The 9,005-nt window shown below is 36.6% G+C and overlaps 2 protein-coding genes across 2 annotated transcripts; one reads left to right on the forward strand and one right to left on the reverse strand.

The window, feature by feature from the left end:
* LOC118343840 lies at positions 1 to 2,233 on the forward strand. The gene is made up of 3 exons (XM_035682945.1): positions 1 to 320; positions 1,494 to 1,658; positions 1,738 to 2,233. The coding sequence occupies exons 1-3, from the start codon at positions 186 to 188 to the stop codon at positions 2,062 to 2,064; spliced, it is 627 nt and encodes a 208-aa protein (XP_035538838.1). The 5' UTR covers positions 1 to 185; the 3' UTR covers positions 2,065 to 2,233.
* Positions 2,234 to 4,282: 2,049 nt separating this feature from the next.
* LOC108982183 (protein FAR1-RELATED SEQUENCE 1-like) lies at positions 4,283 to 7,335 on the reverse strand. The gene is made up of 7 exons (XM_035695626.1): positions 7,273 to 7,335; positions 7,050 to 7,178; positions 6,217 to 6,962; positions 5,506 to 5,970; positions 4,668 to 5,355; positions 4,500 to 4,574; positions 4,283 to 4,393 (listed from the first exon to the last, which is right to left on the reverse strand). The coding sequence occupies exons 1-7, from the start codon at positions 7,333 to 7,335 to the stop codon at positions 4,283 to 4,285; spliced, it is 2,277 nt and encodes a 758-aa protein (XP_035551519.1).
* Positions 7,336 to 9,005: the final 1,670 nt, after the last annotated feature.

Genomic DNA, 9,005 nt, shown 5'->3' on the forward strand with positions numbered 1-9,005 from the left:
GGAGGGGTACCCCCCGCGTACCCGGAACGTCCATGTAGGATTATTGAAACGGTGCGGTTTGCACCGTTTCAATAATCCACTCGTTTGCCTCCCAGATATAGAAAGGCCTTTTGAACTCATAAAACTGGTTTCGGCCATGGAACCCCGAGGGACTTGAACCCGCGTTTCGCCTCAGCAAGAAGATCATGGAACCCCGAACGGAAGCGTACGGGAACCTTCCCAAGCAAGCAACGAAAAAGTTTCAAGCAGGGTGGTCATCTTCTTCTGCTCAAACACACGACTGCCCCACCGACGTCATAGAAGACGAAACACAAAGGGAGGTACTTTCATGTGTATTAGTATCTTATCTTCTTGTGTTCTTTTGAAAATGCACCGAATCTCCCATTGATTGGGTTTGTTTCTTCAAAATGAATGTTTGGATTCTCCCAATACTGAGGAAACATTCATCTTGAATAACTGAAAACCCTAACCCTAACCCTAATATAAGATTTCGAAATTCTTGTAGATTCGAAATAGCACTTGATTTAGATCCGAAATTGCAACTGATTTCGAAATAGTTGTGGATTTGAAACTTGTGGATTTGAAACCCCTTTATCGGTATGTACTCTGTTTTTTTTTTTTTTTTTTAGGAAAAAGCCTTTTAGGGTTTTAGGGGGGGACGAGTTCATCAGGTTTATTTCTCTAACATTACTCTTGATTGTTGTGAATGTATGCATGAAATTGAAATAGGATACTGAGTCCTGATACATTTATGTTGTTTTGTTTTGTGGGAGAAATTTAGGGTTCATCTTAGTCACTAGATTAGTCCTGAATCCTGATACATTTATTTTCTAAAATGTAAACTATCCATTTTTTGTTACTATGTAATCTTGTTTAGATTTTGTGTTTTTTTTTTTTAATTGCATATTGTTTTGGTATGTCAAAGTAGTCGTTGTCAGGTGTATATCAAGCTCTTGATCTCTTGTTGAGGTTCACCTAATATTCAGCATCTTTTTCTTAGATTTATCTCATGGGATTAATTCATGAAGAAAGTGTATAATTAACTTCCTGAATCTGTGAATTGTTGGTTTGTTTAATTCCTCTTTTCTTTTAATTTGCTGTGTGGTGGTTCTACTTTACTATTCGAAACGTGTCTGAGGTTTTGTTGGCATTCAAATGTCTGGTGAACCATTAAAAGGCTGAAAGTTGTGATGGGTCGAACTAATTGACTTTTCTCCTAAATATGTGCCACTTTTTTGCCTTTTTCCCAACAGATTTCGAGTTGGTTTGATATATTATTTGTCTTTTCAAACTAATCTGTTAGTCTGTTCATTATTTGTAAGGTCCAACACGTAGAATATCTTATTAATTGTTTGGAGAGTAAGATTTGTTTAGTTTAAATGTGTAGAGACTTTAAATTAGTCTTGATAGTTGATATTGTTTGAAAGAAGATGCTGCAAGTTTAGTTTTGTTCTTGATTGTCTGTTTTCCTTTTCTTTCTTCTTTGCCGTCAGTTTAAGAATAAGCTGGTTTCCACCACGGACTCTTCTTCATCTTTTGGTAAACCAAGTCTGGGTCAACCATTATGCTTCTGTGAAATTGAAGCCCAACTAAGATACTCATCTACTATAAAAAATCCAGGACGACCTTTCTTAGGGTGTCCTAACTACAACACAAAGGTAATGATATTAATGTTTAATCAAAATTTTAAAATTATGTGCATCTCACATGTTTCCAAAAAATGTTTAAAATGATTAGGGATTACCATATTGTAAGTATTTCAAGTGGGTTGAGGAGGATCAATACAAAAAGTCCGATCTAAGAGAAACTCACAATGAACTGTTAAGAGCCAAGAAAGAGCTGGAGAAGATACTCGATGATATCGAAAAGAGCAAAATTGATCTCCGTAAGAGAGCGGATGAGATCGAGATGAGAGAGATGACGCTATCCAATAGAAATGAGGAGGTTGTGAAGAAGGAGTTGGCGGTTCTTGTACGCGAAGCGCAAATAAGACACTCACGCACACTACTCCGAGTGTATTGGGCTGCCGCATTTGTTGTAGCATGTTACTTGTCTTGCAAATAGGTGACTTAGGATTAGTGTTAGAAGTTAGTTGCTATGTATATCTAAGTTGTTTATATGTTGGTTGGTGATGTTAGAACTTAGTCTGGTTGTATAGTCTAATTGTATTTTATGACAATGACATAACTTGTGGAAGTAGCTGTTTATATATTTAATATATTATTATATATCATTTTTCAACTTCTTCTCCTATTAAGCAAACAACTAAAGAAATAATATGATAGGTTGAAAGTGATACAAAAACTGGCTAGGATTTAACCATTATGAGAGAGCTTAATATTTGTACACTTTCTTTTGCATGTGTATCATTTATCTCCTTAGCAAAACATTTTTTGCTTGCATATGCGATAAAATTGATAGCATATAAGAGATTCAATTCCTCTTCTCCAGTGCTATATGAACCAAAATAAAGGCATAATGCAGAGATCCGAACTCATGAGCAATGAATTATGGTCTATTTTTGTGTTATCTGTAAAGTGTATTAGGAGGATGAATCCAAACTCATTGATATACTTGAGCACAAGAAATGACTAATGTTTCATCCAAAAAACAAAAAATGACAAAATAACAACACCCATGACTCATCTATAAATTAAGAGTTAGCCTTGATATCTTGAGTTTTTGCAATGAAAGATTGCCATCCGTATAACTGTAGTATATGCCAGTAGTAATCACAAAATACCAACTGTCATTCACATCGAGCAACCACACCCTGCATGGAGAAAGATAGTTATCAGTATATCAGCTGCCCCCATTTGCCCCCTGGAATAATTTTTGTTACTTTTATGCTCAACCATTGTTCGAATAATGCCGATGATTGAAAGTGTGATCATTGATTGGAAATTAAAAGACCTTTTTACAAGTACGAATGTAAGGGAAAAAAACACCAAAATACTTTCTTTCTTTAATCTTTACTGATCATCTCTACTAATATTACAGACAACAAGATATGGTCATTACATTATGTAAATAGATTTAATAATGACATTCAGCAAGACATTATCTGTCAACTTAGACCTTTTGACTAGACTTAAAAAGGCACATATTCAGACGACAGGAAATGGCTTATTGCATTACTTTTTTTTTTTTTTTCACTGATAACGATCAGCAAGAGATTGTCTTTCAACTTAGACCTTTGTATTAGAATAGAAAAGGCTCATATTGAAAATGAACTTTTGGTACATGTAAGGTAAAAGAAAAATGAAGTATTGGATGGTAAAAATCAGTCTACTAAGGCTACCCAACAAGCAAAATTATGTGATATAATCCATGTCCAAAGATGAATCAAATTGAAGACAGGAAAGAGGTCTGTATAAGGAGTCACATAATTGAATCCAGTATCTCAGAAGCATGCATCTGAGTTACTGGGTTAAAGCTACTCTTCCAGAGACTTCAAACCCATTAAGAAAAACTTTCCAGCACAGTTTCATATGGAGAGGTTTTGCTTTCAATTCTTGTATTAGGCTCATATAGAACCAACCTATGTTATGGAACAGACAGCGTAACGTGTAACCTATCAAAGAAAAAAAGTGGAGCAAACTAACATACTACAGGTAATTGCTAATTCAAATGATTTTATTGTGTGGTTTATATAAAAAGACAGGAAAGTTTAACTTCATTTTTTTAATGGTCATCCTGGCAATAGATCAGGATCAACCATACTGCAATTTGACTGACATACTGAATAACATATACCACATGTACTGATGAAACCGAACTAATCTGTGATATTACCACTAAATTTTCATATAGAATTAATAAGAAAATCATCAACCAAACATTTCATTGAAAAGAACATGCATGGCCACGAAAGGACAAACCTCCAAATGTGTTCTATGATCTCTCCCTTTTCAATATGCTGATCAATCAATGCGGGTACATCATCCGGAGTAACATACCCATACCTGCCATCATTAACAAGGACTATGTAACACCGGAGTAACATACACAGCTTATACTCATTCCTAACCAATTGTTTGGCCAAAAATAGAAAAGCAAGCATAGCACGTATCCAACATTGGAAATTACACAAAAATGTTAAAATACCTTAATGGTGGGAACTAATATGCAAATATTACAGCAAATTAGTTCCCTGGGCCTTCCCACCACTGTTGACCCAATTGTGATTCATCCAACCTAATTTGTCCCGGTTGTGATCCATCCAACCCAAATTGCACCTATAAAAATTAATAAGCAAAAAATCAGAGTAATGTCAATACTACTATTGGTTGTACATGAAAAAGTTGGATAATTTTACACTTTCTTGACTCCCACACATTGGTTGTCCAAGCTGGGTTCCACCAATGACACAAGCTGATTTGTCTTGAACAAGCTGGTGCAAAAAAAAATTACTCTTAAATTCAAATCAAGTGTCAACACATAATTATAACAATTCAAGTATAAATATAACTAAAGTAATATAATATAACATAACCAACATTAGAAATATCTATCTCTGATGGGCCAAATAAATTCCTGCATGTGTCCGGCATTGGTGTATCTCCTCCATCTCTCTAATAAACAAGTAGCATTTGCAAAAAGTCAGTTTGTGCATTAATAAAATAAGTGGCCTAAAACTATATATTTAAAGCTGAAATATATTGCACCTGTTTACGTTTCCGGTTTACTGGTGCCCCGGCTGCCTTTCCTTTAAGTTTCCGCATGTCTTTCTCCATCCTGGATGCTTTCCTCAGAGATGGAGGTCTGCCTTTCCCTCTGACAACTAATGGACTGAGTACTTTTTTCGAACTACCCACTGTGGTTGTGTCATTTTGAGTACAAGGAACATTGGAACCAGTGAGGGTCATCGATGAAGGGTCTACTTTCTCATTATATAATTCAATCATTGCATGTAACTTATGTGTGGCATCCTCAGTATGTTTTTCTGAACCCGCTGCATGAGTAATCATTTCATAACAGATTTTTAATAAACTAGCATATCTGTAAGCATCTGGCCGCTGATCTCCAGCATCATAACTACTACCGATTAACGTGTATCTCCTTTTGATATCCTTCCTCCATCGGTCTAAAATGTACTTCTCTGGCAGGAATTTTATCCCGTTACATTTAAATACAGCGAAAATGTGCCTACACAGTATACCCTTCATCTGAAATAAACCACATGAACACTTAGCATCTGCACCTTCCTCACTGAAGTCCACAAAAAAGGTAACCAATTTAGTGAACTCTTCCACACGAACTTCGTCCTCTAATTGATAGGTCTTTACTGCACCATCCCTCTTAACTAACTCTGGATCTAAATCAATAATGCCGGTTAGTTGCATCTGAACTTCCCTAAATTTAGCATTTGTGTACAACTCTTGAAATCTCTTTTCGATAGGAGATCTAGATATGCAAGGAATGGTAACGCTAAATGAGTGGAAGTCCGCATTATTTTCATTCTCAATTTTTTTTTGCAACGCACTATCAAACTGATCGACAAACTCTTTCAAGTTTGTCTTCGCATGCACATAACCATCGAAAAACGCGTTCATGCTTTCACTGCGCTGCGTTGTACTCATCCCAGCCCAGAAACAGTCCTTCAAGAATGCAGGTACCCAAGACTCACGCTCAGTGTATAAACTTTTCAGCCAGACATTCTCATGCAAATTGTAAGTGGTGATTAACTGATCCCAAGATTTCTCAAACTCTGCAACAGTTTGCGTGTCATACATAGATTTCATCAACGCATTCTTCATCCCACTTTTGTAGGAAGCATAGGAGGACAACTTCTCGGGAACTTTTTTAAGTATATGCCACAAACAAAGTCGATGTCGGCTTTCAGGAAAGACAATAGCAATTGCATTTTTCATCGCTCTGTCCTGATCGGTGATAATAGCTTTAGAAGCGATACCATCCATACACTTCAACCACGTCTGGAATAACCAGACGAAGGTCTCTGTATCCTCACTGGAAATCAATCCTGCTCCCAACAGAATTGACTGCCCATGGTGGTTTACACCAACAAATGGTGCAAAGGGCATCCCATATCTATTCGTCAGATATGTAGTGTCGAATGTCACCACATCACCGAAGTATTGGTAGGCTGCCCTACTACGGGGGTCAGCCCAGAAGACATTCCTCAACCTCCCCTCATCATCCAAATCCATCAGGGCAAAGAAACCGGGATTTTTGTACTGCATCCTACAAAAATACTCTTGAAGCGCTCCAGCACCACCTTTACCAAGTCTTAGATGTCTTGCCTTATCGATATAATTACGACAGTCCTTTTCTAGAAATGGGAGGTTCTCGAATCCACCAGCGCCAACGACGAGAGATCCGAAGCTCTTATTCATTCGGATCCCAGCCATATCATTTATATCTAGGACTCTTTTTACAGAGTCACTCACTTCTCTATTACATCGGAAGAAGCGAGATTTATTTGGGCTAAGGCCATGGTTATGGAGATTATTCACTGTTGTCAACCGGAACTTCCCATCAACTTTTAAGGCATTAACCTTTGCCTTACATTCTGTCTTTCCTGTTGGACGTGGTCTAGCGACATTCAATGTCCTATTCCGGGCCTTCCCACCACGGGCACAACCAAGGGTGGCATATCGGACAGTGCCATCATCCCCTTTATCAGTCCTTCTTATCAATACCCCAAACCCGCTTTTTTTACCATAATGCTTATAGTAAGCCATTAATTCTTCAAACGTATTAAACTCCATTCCCGACTTTGGCTCCTCAATGAGATCACCACCAACTTCATCCTCTAACTGTGGTGTCCCGCCAATCCCAACCTCAGTTTCTTCTGAATTGAGTCTATCCTCTTTACTTTCTTCAACTCTTTCAGATGTACATGGAATATCAGTTTCTCTACACTCAGGTGGTTCCTCTATATCAACTCTCCCACTCATAGCGGGGCTTGTAGCCATGAGAGGGTTCGGGTCACCGACATTCTGCTAAAAAAAAAAGAAATCAATTCCCTTAAACTAAAAATATGGCCAACTTATACAAACAAAAAAACAAGAACACAATTGAATCACCACTTCATAGTTTCTTGGATATTGGCCGCCATCAGGATATGGAGATAAAGGCATTGGCCAAGCAGGAAGTGGTCCGTAGTAACCGGGACTAGTGTAATCTACAAAGTACCGGTTACTTGATGGTATATCCTAGCATGTTGTTACACAAGTTATTTATGTATTTTGAAAATAAATATCAACTCAAAATAGAAATAAAGCAACACCTGTAAAAAATATAACATACAGCGGTTTGGGAATTTGAGCTAGATGGTGTTTGGGAAGATGAGTGTTCTTCCCCTTTTCCCATGCCGAGAGGAACTAATAGAAAGCTTGAACTGATAGCAAAGTGATGAACCAAATTACTTATTTATGACTGTAACATTCTCAAAATTGTATTGACATTATTTTTTTCTCAGTCTAATAAAGGTAAGAAAAGCCAGAAAAGCATTAGATGAACCAAATGCAAATGCCGCCTCACCCAACATATATAGGAATCTATCCATTTCGGACAAACAGTCTATCAATTTCAGAAAAGCATTAGATATGCATATGCTTATATACAGCATTAAAATGAGTGGCATTACATGCAAACATGTACGTTTTCCCGTGATCTACATGCACATGATGCTTCATGAGTGGTCAAAATGAAAAAAAATATTGATAGAACGGAAATCTGGAGATGCTAATGAATGCAACAGGACGAACCAAAAGGAGGTTAATTCCAAGTCTATTTAAAAATTGATAACAAAAGATCACAGAGGTGGATTCAGCTTTTTTGTTATTTTAAATCGTGTCGAACATCAAGCTAGAACAGCATTATCCTTAATAGTGAAAACCACATCATCTTCACATGGAATGTTAGTATTACTTCCTTTTGCAGAAATAATTTGACATCATTCAGAAGTGTTTGCATACACAGAACAATTCCATCATATACAAATAATATAACAAGTGAAAGGAAGTAACAATGACAGAATCTGTGTTTCCATCCGTGTCATAATTGAGACTAGGAACAAACAAAGTCTGCTACTGGTAACAAAACTTAAGAACAGAAAAAGCAATTTCAATTGTCCACAATTGATTATATTATTTGAGAACACGTGATGATCATCAGAATTCTGTTAGAATAATCTCATTATAAGGCTGCTGCTGTTTTCTTTCTATGTTTAGTAGAGATTCTCGCACCACATTCATGTTTCTCCAAAACTGTATGCAGTTTGAATACTTTTTTCAAGAGTCTTAAATTTGCAATAGTTTAAAGTAATACCTTTCTCTACATATATAATTAAAACGTATATGAGATTAAAAGCAATAACACAAGCAAACCACATTTTATTCTTTGTTTTTTGGTACTTTCAATCCTACAGATCATTGTAAACAGTAAAATAAGAGAAGCAACAAAGAACAACTGCAATTTTCTTTCTTTGGTTTTTATATTTTTTTTATTTATAAAAACAATACCAGATTTCAAATCATACCTAACAGTCAGGCTGCCCAACTCTTTCAGGGAGTTCAACACTGTACGGAGCACCCTACACATCAAAATTTCATAGAAGGGGTTAAATTACCACAAAAGGTACGCTAGAAAGCTAAAACCAGCAAAAACAAAGATAATCTCCAATGGGATGTACACGGCAAACAAAATCGTTTATTTTTTACACGGCAAACATAAATATGATCATCTGGAGATGCTAATGAATGCAAAAGGACGAACCAAATTCGAAAATAAGAGTGGACATTTTTTTTACAGTGGGGTTGCAATGCATGTGGTCAAGGCACTTTCATAACATATTCAATTAGTAAGGCTGTATGTGCATGTGAATGGTGAAGCCCTAATTATGAAACACAAAGAGACAATGACAATGTGTATGCACGTGAAGAGGCACATTTACAACAACCTTGACCTCTTCACATGTATTATAGATTCAAAAAAAATCACCACATTGACCATCACAAATTAAGTGCCAAAAACAACAA

This window comes from Juglans regia, chromosome 11, assembly GCF_001411555.2.
Source record: "Juglans regia cultivar Chandler chromosome 11, Walnut 2.0, whole genome shotgun sequence".
Taxonomy (NCBI): domain Eukaryota; kingdom Viridiplantae; phylum Streptophyta; class Magnoliopsida; order Fagales; family Juglandaceae; genus Juglans; species Juglans regia.